The 21,763-nt window shown below is 37.8% G+C and overlaps 1 protein-coding gene across 3 annotated transcripts; it reads left to right on the top strand.

The window, feature by feature from the left end:
• The first annotated feature begins 753 nt into the window (after window positions 1-753).
• LOC149419543 (uncharacterized) lies at window positions 754-21,017 on the top strand. 3 transcript variants are annotated; one of them, XM_089637879.1, is made up of 7 exons: window positions 754-844; window positions 2,227-2,707; window positions 2,933-3,085; window positions 4,148-4,609; window positions 14,307-14,756; window positions 16,820-17,281; window positions 20,392-21,017. In XM_089637879.1, the coding sequence occupies exons 2-7, from the start codon at window positions 2,317-2,319 to the stop codon at window positions 20,778-20,780; spliced, it is 2,307 nt and encodes a 768-aa protein (XP_089494005.1). In that variant the 5' UTR covers window positions 754-844; window positions 2,227-2,316; the 3' UTR covers window positions 20,781-21,017. The 3 variants fall into 3 exon arrangements, with proteins under 3 accessions (XP_089494005.1, XP_089494003.1, XP_089494004.1); XM_089637877.1 differs by having other exon boundaries at window positions 2,933-3,412; XM_089637878.1 differs by lacking the exon at window positions 754-844 and adding an exon at window positions 876-989 and having other exon boundaries at window positions 2,933-3,412.
• Window positions 21,018-21,763: the final 746 nt, after the last annotated feature.

The raw sequence follows: 21,763 nt of genomic DNA, 5'->3' as shown, positions 1-21,763 counted from the left end.
TTATGATCCCATTTCTCCACACACAACTATTCCTTGGCACACACTCCTCGCTTTTCTAATTAATATAAAACATCAAACATACTCAACAATTTTATCACTGAAGCATTCACCTAAACAAATACTTTGCATTTCTTTGCATGTAATATGAAAATTCTCGCTATTCAAGCAATCATTTCGCTTAAAAATTAATTATAAGTTTTGAATCTGTCACGATGGCAATACTTAAAGAATTTCTAAAATAATTTAAGTAAATATTATTTGAATTTACTAAAAGTGTAAATTAGTCGATGGCTATAAGTCTCTTATCTCTATTTTATTCGCCATAGCGCAATGTTATCGGGCAGATAAGAATATCGACATAATATTACTTGTAGCAGTACCCATTCACACAGAGTTACTTCATAATAATATAATGACTGATACTGACAATATATATTAACAGATTGAACTATCGGGGGCTTTACTTTATCGGCAACCTTATCTGGATACTATAATGTATTTTATTTTAATAAAATATTGCACTTATTAGTTGTAAAAAATACTCACAAACCCTTTTCAATACAATAGTATTCAACATATTATTTATATTTCATTGAACTATTGATAAATAATAAGCAGCAATAATTTTAAATTTTCAGTGGCGATACCTTTAGTCATTGACTAGCAGAAAAAACTGATCTCCAATATTCTGGTAAACAGGTCTCTATTAAAATGATTTATTTATTTCCCTTCTATTATGTATGTCTATGGCCACATTATCAAAACAAACATCCCGAACAAAACAAACCCCTTCTTTTGATGGTATACCCAGGTATGGTGAATGGTGAGTGGTTTATTTATGCAGGTATGTATATCGATTGTATATCCATGTATACAGATGGTATACAGTATATCTATGCTAGATAGTTGATTTATGTCAATGATGTCAATTTATGTGTATGCTGCGGATGCCTGCTTTGCTTCTGTCAGCTGTCAGTGTTATAATTATGGTATTTCACCTTTATTTTTAATAATTTTATTATTTAATCTATTTTATTAATATTTCATTTGTGTTCATGATGTACGAAGTGTCATGTATATATAAATATTTATTTTAAGATTATCCTACTTTTTTATGTTTGAGGTTAAAACTCCCGTAGAAGTTTGCATATTAATGATTTTAACGGTTAATAAAACGCGATGTTGTGTGAGAAGTGTGCAGAGACCTTGCTTCATTCACATTCATTCATCATCTCATACATTCTCTTCTGTTATTCTGACTCTCGACATGACGCAATTCCATTGAGTTATATATAAATAGAGTCTACATTCCTTGCAATATCAGTGTGAAATATTGTTCCCGTACTGGAAATAGGAAGTATGTAGGTGTGTGGGGTGTGGCGGCTGTCGATTACGCCCGAATACTTCCAACCGCGAACAAACTCAACGAACAAGTCAAAGTCAACAAGTCTGAGTTTTAACAATAATAAGTCAATTTACATGACTACTGATTAAAGTAAAACCCTACTTACCCATGAAAGGTTATACCATTGCTTTCCCTATATTTTCTAGTACGATTTGTACAATATCTCATCGTGCATATCGACATTTTGAAGTTATCGCCGGAGACTTGTGCCCGGCGAGCGATTGTAACCGACTGTTGCCCGAGACATCTCACATCCAGGCCCATACTTCTAACTCCAAAGCTGACTATCTAAATACCTCACTGCTCAATTCAAACATTTGATTATCTCGGCTGTGTCATTTCCTTCTCGATCGTCCCCGCCTTCTCCCATTCGCTTTTAATGGCAACTTCGGTTTCTTGGTCGAGTGGTCCAAAGCTCTTTCCTCTGCTAGCTAAGTCTTCCATTATCACACAAGCAACATTTTCATCTCTTCAACTCTTGGTGTGCCGCTGCAAAATTTTCGCCATTTGCCATCTGATTCTATTTTCGTCATAACTTGTCTTTTTGCAAAATTAAGTTTTTCTGAATTGAACAGTCTTACCAGATAATGTGTTATATATTTATAAAAATAGTATATAATCTATTCATATGTAGTTTCCCCAGAATAGATAATTATTTTCAGCTAAATGATTTTTCAAAATGTGATGGTTACGCTGGCGTTTAAGAGGTTAAAATTGGTAAAAATTCAAATATTGTCAGGTTATTCGTAACTCGGGAATGTTTGTCTATCATTTTCAAATGACTATTGCCAATAATTATGATTGAATATTATTTATTACAGATGAATCGACCAACGAATCAATTTGTTTTGCTCGCATGGAATTTGTAGAGACACGGGAATCGGCAGAAGAAGAACAAGAACAGTACAGAAATGCAATCCTCACCAAAATCAGAGATGCACGAATCCCAAACACGAAGTTACAACTTTTCTTCGGAGGATTGTGTGAAGCTTGTAGACATTATAAATAAATATAAATACACAATTGAAAGTAATACGAAATACGCCAGGCATCGAAAGTTGAGGGATATAACGTGGCAGAAAATCAAAGCTGAATATAATAAAGGCTCAAACGCAGACAGTTTTAGAACCACTAAAAACATGAAAATGAAATATAGAGCTATTAAAGAAGCTGTCCGGAAGAAATGTAACTTGTTGAAAGCAAACTCCGCTTTTGCGGAACCTCTGCCTCGTATGGAAAATGCGGTCAGGCGAATGATAAGTCAAAATCCTGTGAGAGATGATGTTGATTCTAGTGCTATGGGTATGATAAATATTTTAGTGTTGTTTCTGATCGAGTTGTATTCAAAGTGGCGGCTCATCATTTTTAGTGAGCTAGGATTGATTGCTAAAATTTAAAAACACAAATTTATTGATGTTATAGATTAAAACATTTTTTTTTTTTAAATTTAAGATTTACCAATATTGTATGTTCGTTGAGAAAGTCGAAAGTTGCCCATCAAATTTAATCAAATTTCTTTTATTCCAGACGATTCGACTGATGAATCAAGTTGTTTTGCCTACAATGAATTCACGGAGACACATGATTCAGACGACGATGTTTTAGAAATGCAACCATCAACACCAAGAATGGACACCGACCGAATTCGAATACGCAGTAATAATTTTACACCAAAAGAAAGTGAGAAGCTTGTAGATCTGATTATTAAATACAAGGATACAGTTGAAAGCAAGGGAAACGATAGCAGGCAATGGAAGTTAAAAGAAAAAGTTTGGCATAAGATTGAAACAGAATTCAATAATTGTGTTTTGGAAAGATTTAGAACTGATAAAGTTCTGAGGATGAAATATACTTCAATCAAATGCATTTTACGAAAGAAATGCAAATCATTGAAAGTAGATCCTGTCAACGCAGAGCCTCTGGACCCCCTGGAGACCAGGGTAAATGAAATGCTTCAAAGTGAATTACCTGATAAGGCTCCAGACATAGACCTCGATTCCCGTACAGGTAGGAACAATATTTATCTTATGCTCTTTGATGAAGCGGGATTTGGGAAGCGGGTATGGGTTACCACTGCCCCAGGAACCATTAGTTAGATAACCAACACCTCTGCAGCAGGGTATGCCAAGTGGTTCGCTACTTTGGGTGACATAGCATAGGTGCCTGGGTTCATGGGGTGAGGTTTTTACAGGTCTTGGTGGCAGATGTGTCTGGCTGCCAGCCGCTTGGCGGGCTGAATTGGGAGAGGCCGGTTGACGGAGACCATTTGACCCCTTCAGCCGGACTCTCTCGACCCAGCTCCTTGTATTGCAGTGGGAGGGATGGATTCATACATCGCTTCTGGACCCGCTGACCCCCAAATTCCCACACTCACTATTCCTACACATTTTTCCTTCCCAGAACTTCCTCTCCTTCCTTTACTTAAAAAGACCCACTACACAGCATCCCCGAAGATGAAGTATTCCCGAGGGAAACACATCATTTGATATTAGGCAATTTTGCATTAAAATTGCGAAAATATTTATGTTTTCACAAATTGTTGTGATTGAAACCTATTATACTTTTATATGTGTACTGATTGTACGCTACCCGGAGCTAGTGAGACTACTGCTTCCCCAATTGGAATATTGAAAGAAGCAGTGCGGGGAAGGGGTTTTGGAAGAAGAAAGTTAAGTTAGTTTGGCGTGTATCAAATGTACCTATAGTGTATCACAAATTTTAATTGAATTTTATTTATTACAGATGAGTCAACCAACGGGTCAAGTAGTTTTACTCCCACGGAGTTTGTAGACACACAGGAATCAGGTGACGACGACATAGAAATGCAATATGCAACCCGTACGCGATGTCTCAACTACTCCCCAAAGGAAAGTGAGAAGCTTATCGAACTCGTTGATAAATACATAGATACCATTGAAAACAAGAAGAATGATGGAAAAATATGGAAGCTAAAAGACTTAGCCTGGCAAAAAATTAAAACCGAATTCAATGAAAGCTTTTCAGATAGTTTTAGGACAAGCAAAATGTTGAGATCGAAATATGAATCCCTTAAATCGAATGTCAGGTTGAAATGCAGCTCGTTACGATCGAACCCCGCCAATACAAAACCTCTGGATCCATTAGAGTTAAAGGTGAGGAGAATGATCTGTAAATTTTCTGACAGGATGCTGGACAATGATCTTTATGATGATTCCGGAATGCTATGTAAGTAAAAATAAACATTTTTTTCTGATATAACTGTTTACAGAACACCAAGAACTTATTTATTTATTTAAACGCCATAAAATTGCTTTTACAATAGAGTGATTACAGAACACAAAAATATTATTGCAAGTGATACAGTTGTTAATAGAAGTGCAGTTAAACAATACATAAGTAAAAGAAATATCTACTAATGTAGTAATTAATAGTTGAATTGGTTTATATAAGAACTTACATTAATCAAGGTATGAGGTGTTTATGATAATGAATAGTAATTAAAATAAAGTAAATTCTATTAAGGCCTAGAATGTTATAATAACAGAGAATATTTTATTTGAACAGAATATTAATATGTATAAAAAAAGTGACTTTTTAACATGTATAATCTAGCAAAATATTATAATAGAGTAATTAGTAGTGAGTTTATTGTTACCTCCAAAATTAATTCTATTTGGAATAGCTGGGCAAGTATCGCAATTTGGCTTTAGTAAAACAGGGCTGTAAACGATTTTATGATACTTTTTGATAAGAAATAATATTTTTTAATAAAATTGTTTTATTATTATTGTTTTGTTTCCCGACTATGCACCGGTGCCGAAGGGATTAATGATGCCAATTCCTTACCAGTAGAACAAGTATGGCATTTCCACATGACGCCTGTAATCTAAAATCTAGTCTTCCATAATATTTAACATCTTAATGTTTATGTGCGGTAGGTGGGTGTTGTGTTGTTGATTTATTATTACTGCAATAAATGTCACAATCGGTTGGTTAAACGCCCCAAAACCATAAAAAATGGAAGGGTCAAAAACCTCCATTCATTATTATACTGGTGTGCAATTTCAAAATATATAACGTTTAACTTTTAACATAATTTCACGTCTTTGTATAATAAGGAATTTGAGTACATTTTTAAAATTAAAATCCACATTCAAACTTAAATAAGAGTATTTTCGATTTAAGATTTTCACGGCCAAAAGTATTTTTGTTATTTGTTTTTGGGGTATTATGCCGTGTTGCGCTAACTCCTTCTTTAGCCAACGTTTCGGACAGCATTGCAGTGTCCATCATCAGGGCAGATGTGTTATTTGAGGTTGTGTTAAAATGTGAGCTTATGTATGAGGTTGTGATACCGTGTTGCCAGCTCCAACCCTCTGAGCTAACATTAACGTATCATTTTTTATTTAAAGTGGTTTTCTTCGTTTAGCTCTGGTGTATCCGTCAATTACCGGATACCAAGAACTATTAAGCTTAGCTCCATCGTCTCTATTAATGTTTACGGGATTTTTATGAATTTCAATGGCCTCCGTAATCAGCCGTGCTCTATAAGTTTTCGGTCTCCCCAGGATTTCAGGAACAAATCCAAAGTAATGCCCGGTGTCAATCAAATGCTCGGCAATTGCCGATTTGTCAGGGTGGCCGAGTTTACAAGCTCTGAAGTGTTCTGAAATTCTTTTGGAGATAGTCCGCTCTGTCTGGCCTACATAGACCTTGTCACATCCAGAACAGCTGAGTTTATACACTCCATCTGTTTCCAGAGGAAACTTAGTCTTTGCAGACCTCAGTAAGTCCTGTATCTTTGTTGTTGTTCCGAAGACAGTCTTGATATTTTCCTTTTTCAAAAGCCTGGCAATTTTGTCTGTCACATTGTGCACATAAGGCAGGAAGGCACAGCCTTTCGACTCTTGTTCAACTCTGTCTTCGTTTGGTGCAGATTTGGCTCTTATGATTTGCCTTGTCTGACTTGCTGGGTAGCCGTTACGCTCCAGTGCATCGGTCAGCTTCGTAAGTTCCGCTCCGATTTTATGTTCTTCGCATATTCTGGTTGCTCGGGTCACCAATGTATGGATAAGTCCTCTCTTCTGCGCTGGGTGGTGGTGCGAATCTGCGTGTAAGTACCGATTCGTATGGGTTGGTTTCCTATATACAGTATGCCCTAGGCTACCATCGTGTTTCCGCATCACCTCCACATCTAGAAAGGGCAGGATTTTATCTTCGTTTTCCAGTTCCATTGTGAATTTAATTTTGCTGTGGAGAGAATTAAGATGGTCCAGGAATTCGTTTAGTTTCTCCGTTCCATGAGGCCAAATGGCGAAGACATCGTCGACGTAGCGCCACCATACTTTAGGGACAGCCGAAGCTGTGTCGAGTGCCACTTCTTCAAACTTCTCCATAAAAAAAGTTGGCCAGTACTGGCGATAACGGACTGCCCATCGCAACTCCCTCCAATTGCTCAAATAGTTCACCCTGAAATGCAAAGTATCCCGTTTTGAGGCAGTGTTCAAAAAGTTTGCAAATGTCTTCCTCATATATCTCCCTGAGCATTGTCATGGAGTCTTCTAGAGGCACATTTGTGAAAAGTGACACGACGTCAAAGCTGACCAGAATATCTCCTTCCTCAGTCTTAACTTTCTTGAGCTTACTTATCAGATCTGTTGAATCCTTAATCCACGATTCAGTTTTACCAGTTTGCATCTGCAGTAATCTCGAGAGGTATTGGGAAAGTTTGTATGTAGGAGCGCCAATAGCGCTGACAATCGGTCTCATTGGGATTTCCTTTTTATGTATTTTTGGGAGACCGTACAGGGCAGGAGTTCTAGAGGCTTTTACAAAAAGCTTAGACCAATCCTCTTTCCTGATGCTAGAAGCTTTCACTAGTTCCCTTGTCTTTATGTCAATCTTGTTGGTGGGGTTGTTTTTAATCTTCTTATAGGTGCCTGAATCGCACAAGAGGTCTTCCATCTTCTCTATGTAGTCTGCCGTATTAATCACGACAGTGGCATTTCCTTTATCGGCTGGCAGAACCAAGATTTCCTCATTGGCGCGTAATTCTTTTAGGGCCGTAAACTCTCCTTTCGTGATATTGGGGCGGGGTATTTCAGCCCTTTTCAAAATATGGCAAGTCTCTTGCCGGATGTCCTCTGCTTGCACCTCTGACATTTTGTGTACTTTCATCATTGTATGTAGTGCAGTCTCTACACCACATACGATGGATTCCACAGGTATCTTTTTGGGGGCCACTGCAAAATTCATCCCCTTTGCCAGTACAGAAGTTGCGTCTGGGCTCAACGCAAGGGTCGAAATGTTGATGACAACTTTATTTTGATCGAGTTGTTTTCGATAACCTTTTTTGTCTCGGTTGAGCCTTTCAAACTTTTGTTTCTGTCTCGCATCTGTTGACTGCTTAGATCTTACTGCTTGTTGGTAAGTCATGTTGTCAACTTTTCTCCAGTCTTCTTCGGTAAGGGTTGCACTTAGGTGCAGATGTAGAGCGAAAAGGTCCCGAGATACTCCATCCAGCTCGCCTCGCAAATTGTGGATCCTCTCCCTTAATAGTGCAGCCTCCGCTCTTTGGAATACTCTATCTGCTTTCCGGGATGTGATGTGTCTTTTTATTTGGATGTGTACTGGTACAATCGATTCTTCTTTACACCTCTTGAGAAAAGCAAGGCTGCCCAAAAAATGGTTTCTTTTCTTTCTCAGATTCTCCAATCGTCGTACCAGTGTGTGAACTTCCTCCCCATAGAGGTTCGTCAAATATGATTTAAGATTTTCACGGCCAAAAGTATTTTTGTTATTTGTTTTTGGGGTATTATGCCGTGTTGCGCTAACTCCTTCTTTAGCCAACGTTTCGGACAGCATTGCAGTGTCCATCATCAGGGCAGATGTGTTATTTGAGGTTGTGTTAAAATGTGAGCTTATGTATGAGGTTGTGATACCGTGTTGCCAGCTCCAACCCTCTGAGCTAACATTAACGTATCATTTTTTATTTAAAGTGGTTTTCTTCGTTTAGCTCTGGTGTATCCGTCAATTACCGGATACCAAGAACTATTAAGCTTAGCTCCATCGTCTCTATTAATGTTTACGGGATTTTTATGAATTTCAATGGCCTCCGTAATCAGCCGTGCTCTATAAGTTTTCGGTCTCCCCAGGATTTCAGGAACAAATCCAAAGTAATGCCCGGTGTCAATCAAATGCTCGGCAATTGCCGATTTGTCAGGGTGGCCGAGTTTACAAGCTCTGAAGTGTTCTGAAATTCTTTTGGAGATAGTCCGCTCTGTCTGGCCTACATAGACCTTGTCACATCCAGAACAGCTGAGTTTATACACTCCATCTGTTTCCAGAGGAAACTTAGTCTTTGCAGACCTCAGTAAGTCCTGTATCTTTGTTGTTGTTCCGAAGACAGTCTTGATATTTTCCTTTTTCAAAAGCCTGGCAATTTTGTCTGTCACATTGTGCACATAAGGCAGGAAGGCACAGCCTTTCGACTCTTGTTCAACTCTGTCTTCGTTTGGTGCAGATTTGGCTCTTATGATTTGCCTTGTCTGACTTGCTGGGTAGCCGTTACGCTCCAGTGCATCGGTCAGCTTCGTAAGTTCCGCTCCGATTTTATGTTCTTCGCATATTCTGGTTGCTCGGGTCACCAATGTATGGATAAGTCCTCTCTTCTGCGCTGGGTGGTGGTGCGAATCTGCGTGTAAGTACCGATTCGTATGGGTTGGTTTCCTATATACAGTATGCCCTAGGCTACCATCGTGTTTCCGCATCACCTCCACATCTAGAAAGGGCAGGATTTTATCTTCGTTTTCCAGTTCCATTGTGAATTTAATTTTGCTGTGGAGAGAATTAAGATGGTCCAGGAATTCGTTTAGTTTCTCCGTTCCATGAGGCCAAATGGCGAAGACATCGTCGACGTAGCGCCACCATACTTTAGGGACAGCCGAAGCTGTGTCGAGTGCCACTTCTTCAAACTTCTCTATAAAAAAGTTGGCCAGTACTGGCGATAACGGACTGCCCATCGCAACTGGCAACATCGCAACATCGCAACACGGCATAATACCCCAAAAACAAATAACAAAAATACTTTTGGCCGTGAAAATTTTAAATCATATTTGACGAACCTCTATGGGGAGGAAGTTCACACACTGGTACGACGATTGGAGAATCTGAGAAAGAAAAGAAACCATTTTTTGGGCAGCCTTGCTTTTCTCAAGAGGTGTAAAGAAGAATCGATTGTACCAGTACACATCCAAATAAAAAGACACATCACATCCCGGAAAGCAGATAGAGTATTCCAAAGAGCGGAGGCTGCACTATTAAGGGAGAGGATCCACAATTTGCGAGGCGAGCTGGATGGAGTATCTCGGGACCTTTTCGCTCTACATCTGCACCTAAGTGCAACCCTTACCGAAGAAGACTGGAGAAAAGTTGACAACATGACTTACCAACAAGCAGTAAGATCTAAGCAGTCAACAGATGCGAGACAGAAACAAAAGTTTGAAAGGCTCAACCGAGACAAAAAAGGTGATCGAAAACAACTCGATCAAAATAAAGTTGTCATCAACATTTCGACCCTTGCGTTGAGCCCAGACGCAACTTCTGTACTGGCAAAGGGGATGAATTTTGCAGTGGCCCCCAAAAAGATACCTGTGGAATCCATCGTATGTGGTGTAGAGACTGCACTACATACAATGATGAAAGTACACAAAATGTCAGAGGTGCAAGCAGAGGACATCCGGCAAGAGACTTGCCATATTTTGAAAAGGGCTGAAATACCCCGCCCCAATATCACGAAAGGAGAGTTTACGGCCCTAAAAGAATTACGCGCCAATGAGGAAATCTTGGTTCTGCCAGCCGATAAAGGAAATGCCACTGTCGTGATTAATACGGCAGACTACATAAAGAAGATGGAAGACCTCTTGTGCGATTCAGGCACCTATAAGAAGATTAAAAACAACCCCACCAACAAGATTGACATAAAGACAAGGGAACTAGTGAAAGCTTCTAGCATCAGGAAAGAGGATTGGTCTAAGCTTTTTGTAAAAGCCTCTAGAACTCCTGCCCTGTACGGTCTCCCAAAAATACATAAAAAGGAAATCCCAATGAGACCGATTGTCAGCGCTATTGGCGCTCCTACATACAAACTTTCCCAATACCTCTCGAGATTACTGCAGATGCAAACTGGTAAAACTGAATCGTGGATTAAGGATTCAACAGATCTGATAAGTAAGCTCAAGAAAGTTAAGACTGAGGAAGGAGATATTCTGGTCAGCTTTGACGTCGTGTCACTTTTCACAAATGTGCCTCTAGAAGACTCCATGACAATGCTCAGGGAGATATATGAGGAAGACATTTGCAAACTTTTTGAACACTGCCTCAAAACGGGATACTTTGCATTTCAGGGTGAACTATTTGAGCAATTGGAGGGAGTTGCGATGGGCAGTCCGTTATCGCCAGTACTGGCCAACTTTTTTTATGGAGAAGTTTGAAGAAGTGGCACTCGACACAGCTTCGGCTGTCCCTAAAGTATGGTGGCGCTACGTCGACGATGTCTTCGCCATTTGGCCTCATGGAACGGAGAAACTAAACGAATTCCTGGACCATCTTAATTCTCTCCACAGCAAAATTAAATTCACAATGGAACTGGAAAACGAAGATAAAATCCTGCCCTTTCTAGATGTGGAGGTGATGCGGAAACACGATGGTAGCCTAGGGCATACTGTATATAGGAAACCAACCCATACGAATCGGTACTTACACGCAGATTCGCACCACCACCCAGCGCAGAAGAGAGGACTTATCCATACATTGGTGACCCGAGCAACCAGAATATGCGAAGAACATAAAATCGGAGCGGAACTTACGAAGCTGACCGATGCACTGGAGCGTAACGGCTACCCAGCAAGTCAGACAAGGCAAATCATAAGAGCCAAATCTGCACCAAACGAAGACAGAGTTGAACAAGAGTCGAAAGGCTGTGCCTTCCTGCCTTATGTGCACAATGTGACAGACAAAATTGCCAGGCTTTTGAAAAAGGAAAATATCAAGACTGTCTTCGGAACAACAACAAAGATACAGGACTTACTGAGGTCTGCAAAGACTAAGTTTCCTCTGGAAACAGATGGAGTGTATAAACTCAGCTGTTCTGGATGTGACAAGGTCTATGTAGGCCAGACAGAGCGGACTATCTCCAAAAGAATTTCAGAACACTTCAGAGCTTGTAAACTCGGCCACCCTGACAAATCGGCAATTGCCGAGCATTTGATTGACACCGGGCATTACTTTGGATTTGTTCCTGAAATCCTGGGGAGACCGAAAACTTATAGAGCACGGCTGATTACGGAGGCCATTGAAATTCATAAAAATCCCGTAAACATTAATAGAGACGATGGAGCTAAGCTTAATAGTTCTTGGTATCCGGTAATTGACGGATACACCAGAGCTAAACGAAGAAAACCACTTTAAATAAAAAATGATACGTTAATGTTAGCTCAGAGGGTTGGAGCTGGCAACACGGTATCACAACCTCATACATAAGCTCACATTTTAACACAACCTCAAATAACACATCTGCCCTGATGATGGACACTGCAATGCTGTCCGAAACGTTGGCTAAAGAAGGAGTTAGCGCAACACGGCATAATACCCCAAAAACAAATAACAAAAAAAAAAAAAAAAAAGAGTATTTTCTTTTACTTTGAATATTTTTAAGCCCGCCAAAATGATCGAAATTCGAGCGGTAAGAGGCGGGAGGGTGTGTGACGTCAACTGTGATCTGAACGACCTGTGATTAGTGCATTTTGTATGGAGATTTTTATTTTATTCTTCATTAAGGAATTCCAATACATTTTTTTACCAACGTTAACCATATAACTAAATTAAGGGTTTTTTTTTTTTTTTTAATTCTGTACTGAACTTTATTTTTAACGTTAGAATTTGTTATTCCCACCAAAACATGGCTAGACAAAGCCCGTACACTGAGGTATACACGGTATCATCGATGTACCTACATAGCTCACGTCGCAGCAGTACGACGGGTTCTCGCCAGCCGGGTATACTGTCATTGCTTTTACGTAAATTTGAAATGAGTTCTTACCACAGATGTGCTTTATTTCAAATAAATCCATTTCAAATGGAAATGCAAAATGGGTATTTTCCATTTTGCATTTTAAATGCTTTTCTAAAAACCATTTTGCATTTTAAATGCTTTTCTCAATGCATTTTCCATTTTAAATGCTTTTTTGCAACATTCTTCCTATTATCTCCCCTCATCTTTTTTTAATAAGCCCCAAATATCAGTCTGTCCTCAACAAAGATATTTTCTTCTAATATCTTTGGTCCTCAACCGCGCTACGAGAGATAATTTACATTTGTCAAGTTGCTCCCTGGTAGGAGCTGGCAATTGAGTGATACCATTACAAAAAATACTGAACATGGGTCCATGACGCTGTAATATCAAATGTTAGATAGCAGTTTCTATGTTTTTACGTTGGCAACATTAGTCCCGCGCAAATTTTTTGTGGTTTCATAATCCGTAGTCGTGGTGTTTTTGGATTTACCATCATGTAATATGTTTGTTTTACATTGATGTCCATTATTAAATGAAAAAATTGTTTAAAAATTCCATAATTATTTTGATTGTTTGACCTGAGAAACCATTTTGCATTTTCAATGCATTTTGAAAATAGGTATTTCGCATTTTGCATTTGAAATGCTTTTCTAAAAACCATTTTGCATTTTGCATTTTCAAATGGAAAAGTTTTGACCCATTTCCATTTTGCATTTCAAATGGTTTTGGGTACCCATTTTGCACATCTCTGGTTCTTACTTACTCATTTTTACAGCAATGTTAAATTGGCACGTAGGTGATATTGGTCGCAGTCGTGCTAGTCGTTTAAGTTGCATTATAAATATGTGACAGCTTTAATTTTACCGCTTTGAATTTAACAAAACCTTCTAAAATGTCGGTCGGTGGCCGAGTTGACATCGCGTTTGGGTCCCACCCAGGCGTAGTATGTTCAATTCCTCGGCTGGCTAAGTCCTCCATTACAACACAAGCAACATTTTCAGCTTACTGTGGTGGTAGTAGGAGATTTTCAAATATTGTCAGGTTATTCGTAACCCGAGAATGTTTGTCTTTCTTTTTAAAAAAAAAAAAAATTTTATAATTATATTGTACAAACTTAACGCGGAATACATTTGGCATCAGATTTTGTTCGACCAATCATGGACTGTATATACAGTATAGCTTTTAAAAGATTTTTCAAGAACGATTTATTAATTCAATATAGAAATATAAATGTATATTCAGAATTGGTGTTTGTTGATCTACATGATCAAATTTTTTAAAAGTCTAAATATTTCTTACTCAAATTCCTTATTACCTAATTACGAATGTACGAAAAGCTTTTTGTTGTTATAATGTAATTTGGATGATGTCCCAGTCTTAACTAACTAACTAACCATCACACTGTTTCCCAATTCACCAACCCATCTGAGCCTCCCTTCTTAATCTTACATCAGCCTTGCATTTACCACGCATTCGCCTCAGGGATCGCATTTGTACACCATTCAGTCTACTTTCATCCTTCCTCTACCAGTTCCATGCCTCACTGCCATACATGTCTTTATACTGAACTGAAAATCTCTAGAAGTGTAATCTATACCGATTTGAAAGAACACTAATGTTGCTAATTTAAATTGCCTTTGGACTCATGGTCACCAGATGAACCAATAAAAGTGATTATCAGAGAATCAGGGAAGAATTTTGATATTTGAAAAGGTTTGATTTATTTCATCTGAAGTAAGGGAAACTTATCCACTCTCTTCAGTGCGTCTAATATTACTAGGGGATAAATTTCGGGAAAGCATTTACCAAAATTTCCATTGACAAATTAATAATTCTTTTTGTTTATTTCAGGCGATTCAACCAATGAGTCAAGCAGTAAGTCTCAAATTGAGTTAAATAGATCGCGGGAGAATGACACAGAAAAGCAACACGCCGCCCGCAAGCGCTGTATCAATTATACTGCCAAGGAAAGCGAGAAACTCATAGACCTCGTACTTAAGTACGAAGATACAGTTGAATGTAAAAAGAACGACAACACACAGTGGAAACTAAAAGACATAGCTTGGGAGAAGATAAAAACTGAGTTCAACGATACCTTTCCAGACAGTTTTAGGTCAAGAAAAATGTTGAGGTCAAAGTATGAAACCATTAAGAGAAGTGTTCGGTTGAAATGTGTCTTGTTACGAACAGACCCCGCTAAAGCAAAACCTCTAGATCTCTTTGAGTTGAAGATGAGGCAAATTATTAATAAATCTGAAGGAGTAATGGATAATGAACTTGATTCTGAGGCAGCAATGTTAAGTAAGTTAAAAACATATTTTATATTTATCTTATTAAAGCTCAACTATCAATCAATTATTACAGAAATATATATGGAAAAGATAAAAGACTTACATATTTATTTATTCAAAAAACAGTTTTAACATAAAAAACATACTCTGCACATTTCACTAGGGCATTCCTTTATCAAGATGTGCAGCTTTACAATTACATCATTTAAAAAAATACATATATGTAAACTTAATATAATAATAACATTAAATTTAAACCCAAAAAAGAAAAGTTAATGACACGGTTGTTTCGAGAACGGTAGACAAAAATAAACAAAATTTTAGTAACAAATGTACGAAAAATAAAACAAAAATGTCACCAAAAGAAGCATTGGTAAGTAAGTTGGTAACAATAATATTCTTCTGTTAACTAAAGTACAAGGTACCTGTGCTGGCTTATCAGACACAAGCATAGGGTAACCATACTAACAATTACAACATGGACATACATCCAACAGTAATTTGGTTACCCTTAAAATCTGATTATTGTCATAATGACTGTACAGTTTAGGATTGTTGTAAAAGGAAGTGGCGCCCTCTGTTATTTTCAAAGAGGACTGTCAAAGTTTCAAACCGCGGCAGCGGGTTTTATCTGCTAGTTAAAATTGAGTGTTTACTTGGCTGCTATTATTAGTGATGTGACAGTTTTCTTTTATTTAACCCAAACTAAGAACCTAAAATGGATGCTTTTTTGGATTTAATTAAAAAAAGAAAAAATAAGCCTGTGGTTATCTTGGTGTTTTATCTAGCGTTTATTTAAGAATGCACAAATAGCAATTACTACACACAATAACGCGTTTATTTTACGGGATAAATACGAGGAGGCACTATATTATTTTTGGCGCGGAATGCGGGTGAATAATTAGGTCAAGGTTACATGTTGGCTGACTGGGTAAAATGAATGACTACTCGCTGCGTCGGGCTTACTTATATAGCCCAGCCGGCGGCGGTAGTAAGTACGCGTGACCGCTGGAAAACTACGGGTCACTCGCTTCAGCGAGATTCTTCTGGTAGTTTCGATGGCGCTGGAATTATGCCTAGGCAATAGGCTAGAACCTTCTAGCGAATGCGCGAAATGTATATAGTCCAACTCGCAAAGTATTGTCGTAGGTAGCTCGTAGACAGGTAGCTGGTACCTATTTACATTACGCAATGAATTTTGTTGCGTAAAATGTCTCTTACGTTCTCAGCCCATGGGTTTTAAACCGGTCGGCTTTCTGGAATACTCTACCAGTATCGATCGCTACAAGCCTAAACCTATTTTCACATTATTATTATGTCAAAACATGGAATGAACAAGCGTCAAATTATCCATATTTTGAATGACATCGCTATTAAAATTTTCCATCTCCGCTGACTGAAGTAGTTGTTTCTCATTGTTGGAATGATTTGCGTGTATTAACCATGTCCAGTAATTCTGGATATTTAACCATCTGAGAATCGAATTTCGGAATTCTACCACAAAACCCCTTTTCAACACAGTTGTTTATTTCAAACACATATTTCTTCCGATCATTAATACGGTTTTAACTCATTTTCTGTGAGAGGCATCTATCTTTATTTGTAAGCAAAGATTTGAACCCGAACCCGGGTAATTTCCCTGACACTGTCTAAATTTTCGATTTACTAATGTAATGTTAATTAATAATAATGTAATGTTAATTAATAGTCCGGCAATTGAAATCTCCATTTCTACCGCAATCCAAAAATTATACTGACTCAATTATTCATATTTGAGTCCAGTTTGTATGTGGCTGTCGATGAGTAAGGTGGGCCCGTAAGGAATTGACATAATATGTATACCGGTTGCAGCAAAAATTTGTGTAATGTTGCGCGATATCTCACTGTATGGACTCACACATGGGTCTGCAGATGTAGGTATATTTATAGCCACTAAACTGTCGGTATTGCAGATTTACCGTCCCGCATTTAGCATATCATTGAGTGAGTCAAGTGACGACAAGGTTGTGGAATTTTTAAATTACACAACCTCGTCAAATTTTTAAAAGATAATGATTATATATTTTTTTTCAGTGGAATTGATCAATGATTCGAGTAGTAATGCTGAAATAGAGTGTGGGGAAATTCAAGAATCGGATGATGATGAAAATGAAAAACAAAATGCAGTCCACAAACGATGGCTTAACTATAGTTTAAAGGAAAGCGAGAAGCTCGTAGATCTCGTTTATAAGTACAAAGGAATTGTCGAAAGTAAAAAGAATGACCTCAACGAGTGGGAGCTGAAAGATCTTACCTGGCGGAAGATCAAAACTGAATTTAATGATTGTTTTCCTGACAGTTTGAGGAGCAGTAAAATGTTGCAGTCAAAGTATGAACAAATAAAGAAAGTTGTTATGGATAAATGCAACTTGCTTAAAGCGGACTCCACTAAAGCAAAGCCTTTAGATTCCTTTGAGATAACGATGAGCCAAATTTTAAGTGAATGTACTGATGGGGCGATGGATGATGATCTTGCTTCTGATGCTGGAATGTTAGGTAAGTTAATGTTTTTTCTTAACATAATTATAATAATTTTTTTCTAAAGCATTTTTGCTGTTTAACACTTCGAGAGATAGAGATTCCAGATGCGTTCAGTTTGGGCTTCGTCCGCACTCATTTCAAAATCATACCTCGGAATATTAATAAGGAAACATAAACTACTTCTCTGGCTTAAAGCCAACGAATTCACCTATATTTCACCATTTATTTCACTGTTTTATAAAAACAGGAGCTGGGGTCTGTTTACAGGGTTCCAAGAGGGAACTTAGTATACCTCTAGGAACATATTGCACTGTATTTCAAGCTGAGATGAGGCCATCTTAGCTTGTGCACAGGAGAACATACGTCTCTGGTACAGGAATAAGAACATAGGCTTATGCTCTGAGAGCCAGGCAGCCCTAATGGCACTGGAAAATAACCAATGCGACTCCAGACTGGTGATGGAATGCAAAACCATTCTTGAAGAACTTGCTACCATCGATAAAATAACCCTGATCTTAGTACCAGGACATAAAGGAATTGAAGGCAATGAGCGGGCTGATGGACTAGCAAGGAAAGGAGTGAAAGCACCCCTTGCGGGATCCAAGCCGGCCAAGCGGGTCGCTTTAAATAACTCGGCTTGCGACGATGGAAGGTTCGCGAGACTGCCGGTAAATTGACGAACTCTCGCACAATCCAGATTGTTCGGCGGCGCTGTAAAAATGCCTAAGCGATAGACTAGATCCTTCTGGTGAACGCCGCCGAATCCAGTCACATGCAATGTACTAGCGTAGGTACTTCGGCTTAGTGCCGCTGCGAGCAGGTAGATACTGTCCGATACATTATAGTGCGTTGGGCACCACATATATATCTGCCTGTAGATATTGGAATTAGCGGTCGCTACATGCCCTACCTTGTATTTATTTAAGGCAATATTGAATACATATTACAATTTCCATATGTTGTCTATGGTCAATTGGAAATGTCTATAGTCACAAACATTACCATAAATAAAACACTCACTAGATCGATATCTTCTGGATTTTTGTATAAAACAAATTGGTCTTCTATTTAACCATAGATATGCCAATATATAGACTGTACAATTTACAACTACTTATTAGCCTAAAATATTTTAAAAATAAAAATATTTGAAATGTCAAAATATTACATCACAACAGGAAAATGAAAAACTCAGTTACATGTTAAGTATTTTTATTTCAGCAAGATAATAAATTATAGATACACGTTAAATCATTGATGAATAAGGTAGAATGATGAAATTCTACCTTACATGATATAATCACGATCCAGTATGGCGTCACAATACGCACATTCCTGGCAGGAACACGTATACCGTCTGAAAAAAGATAATAGATTCATTTCTGCGGTGAAGTTAAATTAAGGCTATTAAAAATTAGCAAGTTAGGAACGAAACAAAGAGAGATTCTCACCTGTTTACAAACACGTGTTCTATTTTGTGTTGGAGATGTCAAGATTAAGCGTTAGCAACACGTAATTTCATAACGAACCACTCGGCCTTTTGCTTCCGATTGAGAAGTGAGAGTCACAAACTGACGGACCTCCAATGTTTTATAAACAATATATTCAAATCTGTCAAAACTACACAACAACGGCGTAGTTCGAGATCAAAATATCAAACAACCATAAATGTTCCACTCAGCCAGCACTCACCTTTCAACAGTTTATTCCATAGACTACAATTAAATTAGTTAGGCAACAATATGACGTCACAATATTCACGGTTCCAATTTTCGATTGGAATTTTACCCCCCTGGACATCACAATATAGAATTTTTAACATATGAACTGATGTTCTATTTTTAGAAAACAATTTAAAATGGTGTCTGCAAACTGGCTTCATGGTACAAAAAATTATCTAGAATGTTCCATGAGAGGAACATTAGTGACACCTTTTGGTATTCGATAGAAGCAAATTATCTAGAATGTTCCATGAGAGGAACATTAGTGACACCTTTTGGTATTCGATAGAAGCAAATTATCTAGAATGTTCCATGAGAGGAACATTAGTGACACCTTTTGGTATTCGATAGAAGCAAATTATCTAGAATGTTCCATGAGAGGAACATTAGTGACACCTTTTGGTATTCGATAGAAGCAAATTATCTAGAATGTTCCATGAGAGGAACATTAGTGACACCTTTTGGTATTCGATAGAAGCAAATTATCTAGAATGTTCCATGAGAGGAACATTAGTGACACCTTTTGGTATTCGATAGAAGCAAATTATCTAGAATGTTCCATGAGAGGAACATTAGTGACACCTGTTGGTATTCGATAGAAGCTTGACCCCCCAGTCTAATTTGTTCGCTTTTGGGAACGACTCATATGGTCTCATAGAAATCTTTATGTCTCCCTTACTGTCATGGTGAGAAATGTGATCTAAACGGTGTTAGGAAGAGAAAATACCATGCTTTATATTCAAATCTAGAAGTTCACTACAGAAGAATTAAAATGTTCTCCTTTGTGAAACCAGGGGTTCCGACCGCAATTTGAAAAAATATTATGAATTTTTTATTAATTATTTTTGTATAAAACGACAAAAAAGTGACATGACAGTATCGTTTGTAATACGTTTTCGTTATCACTAATTTAGTTGCAAAAAAAGTGAACTATTTTAGTAGTTTTAAAAGTTTGTTTATTATAATAAAATTTTAAAGCATATTTCTTAACCTTTCAAAAATAGTTTTTAGTTTTCGAATATGTTCAGAAATATTATATTTTTTTGGATTTTATTGCAAAGCGGAAATACTTCGACCTTCTGACAGAATATGCCAAAGATCTAAGGGGTTAATCAAGCTAGCGACTAAACATAGTAGCTGATTGTTGGGTTATGTAATATAATGTGTATTTGTTGGGTTAGCTGGAAGAAATAGGATGTTACCTATAAGCTGTACCCTTTGTACTCTTTTTGTGCGGTATATATTTTTTGAATTTTGAATTGATTGCGGGAAGTTCAAAATTAATGCAATTTAATTCATAAAAATCACCTGCCTATCTAAATTTAGGTAGCTATCGCTCAAGTGGTTAATGAAAGCTCTTACCATTTTTCTGTTCTAAACCATTGTTTTACATATTTATTTCAGGGGAGGCCTATGAGTCAGTCATTGAGTTTATAAACCCACAAAACATTGATGATGCAGAAATGAGACCAGAAGCAGGAACAGTCATAGACCCAACTCTCAACTCTGGGATAATCATGAAAGAAGAACTTTTGGATTTCCAGCCTATGTCAGATAAGCCAAATGTTGACCAACCCCAAAAAACTAGTTCAAAAGAATCGAGAAGAGAAAGGGATGTTTTGAACATTCAGATAGAACTTCTTACAAAACAAAAAAGAATCTTGGACGAGGTATATGCAGAAAAAAGAAAAGAATGGAAATTTCGCGAAGAGGAGAGGAACGAAAAAAGGAAAGAATGGGAATTCATGGAGTATGAAAGACAAGCAAAACGAAAGGATTGGGAGTTTATATGAAAGAGCGGAAAATAAGAAAGACAGGGAATCCAAAGAAAGCGAGAGAAGAGGTAAAGAGAGAATTAATGTTGGCACTTTGATGCATAATGGACATTCATATAAATAATTATATATTTGCAACACTTATTTGTGGTATTGTTTTATTTTTTCATGTGATACCTTGCGAGAGTGCACAAAATCAATGGTAATACGGCACCCCTTATGGGGAATTTTGTGATGCTGATCGAAAACGGGGAGGGGAAAAAGGGAGGGAAGGATATGGTCATTCCATTCAGGTTTCTTAGCATTACTAAAGTCATGTCAAGGACACAGGACCGTCATGTTGCTGTAACTGATAAAGAGATTTATTAATCTAGTCTTAAATATTTATTGTTCATAAATAATACATATTTTCATATTTACAATAATAATTAATACACACATTAAATATTTTAATATCTGTTATGGCCTGGGTTAACATTTTTTCAGCTGTCGAAGGGGATAGTATCCAAGCCAAGTGACAATTTTTCAGCCATCGTGTGGCGAAGGACGGAGGGAGGGGATAGTATACAAGCCAAGTTACATTTTTTTAGCCATCATGTGGTGAGGGGGAAGGGAGGGGACAGTATCCAAGTCAAGTGACATTTACAGCTGTCGGAGGGCATAGTATCCAAGGCAAGTGACATTTTTTCAGCTGTCGTAGGGTATAGTATCCAAGCCAAGTGACAATTTTTCAGCCACCACATTTTTTGGTGAAGGGCGGAGGGAGTGGATAGTATTTAAGCCATGTTACATTTTTTCTGCCATCATGTGGTGAGGGGGGGGGAGGAAGGGGATAGTATCCAAGTCAAGTGACATTTACAGCTATCGGAGGGCATAGTATCCAAGCTAAATGAGATTTTTTCAGCCATCGTGGGGTGAGGGGGAGGATCTATTTTTCTATCGATCGAGGAGAGGAAGGGAGTTGAAAAATTGTACATCACTGCTAGTTTGGATTATTACTA

This window comes from Hesperophylax consimilis, chromosome 12 (assembly GCF_061612785.1).
Source record: "Hesperophylax consimilis isolate HC1 chromosome 12, BYU_Hcon_1.0, whole genome shotgun sequence".
In the NCBI taxonomy this organism is placed as follows: domain Eukaryota; kingdom Metazoa; phylum Arthropoda; class Insecta; order Trichoptera; family Limnephilidae; genus Hesperophylax; species Hesperophylax consimilis.
The sequence above is the reverse complement of the archived record's forward strand: the minus strand, read 5'-3'. Positions and strand labels throughout refer to the sequence as shown.

Bases quoted from the DNA above. Each gene is read 5' to 3' on its own strand.
- LOC149419543 (XM_089637877.1), top strand. From the start codon at position 2,317: ATGCAATCCTCACCAAAATCAGAGATGCACGAATCCCAAACACGAAGT. The intron at 3,413-4,147 runs GTAGGAACAATA...TATTTATTACAG, and splicing joins AGACCTCGATTCCCGTACAG to ATGAGTCAACCAACGGGTCA. The intron at 4,610-14,306 runs GTAAGTAAAAAT...TGTTTATTTCAG, and splicing joins TGATGATTCCGGAATGCTAT to GCGATTCAACCAATGAGTCA.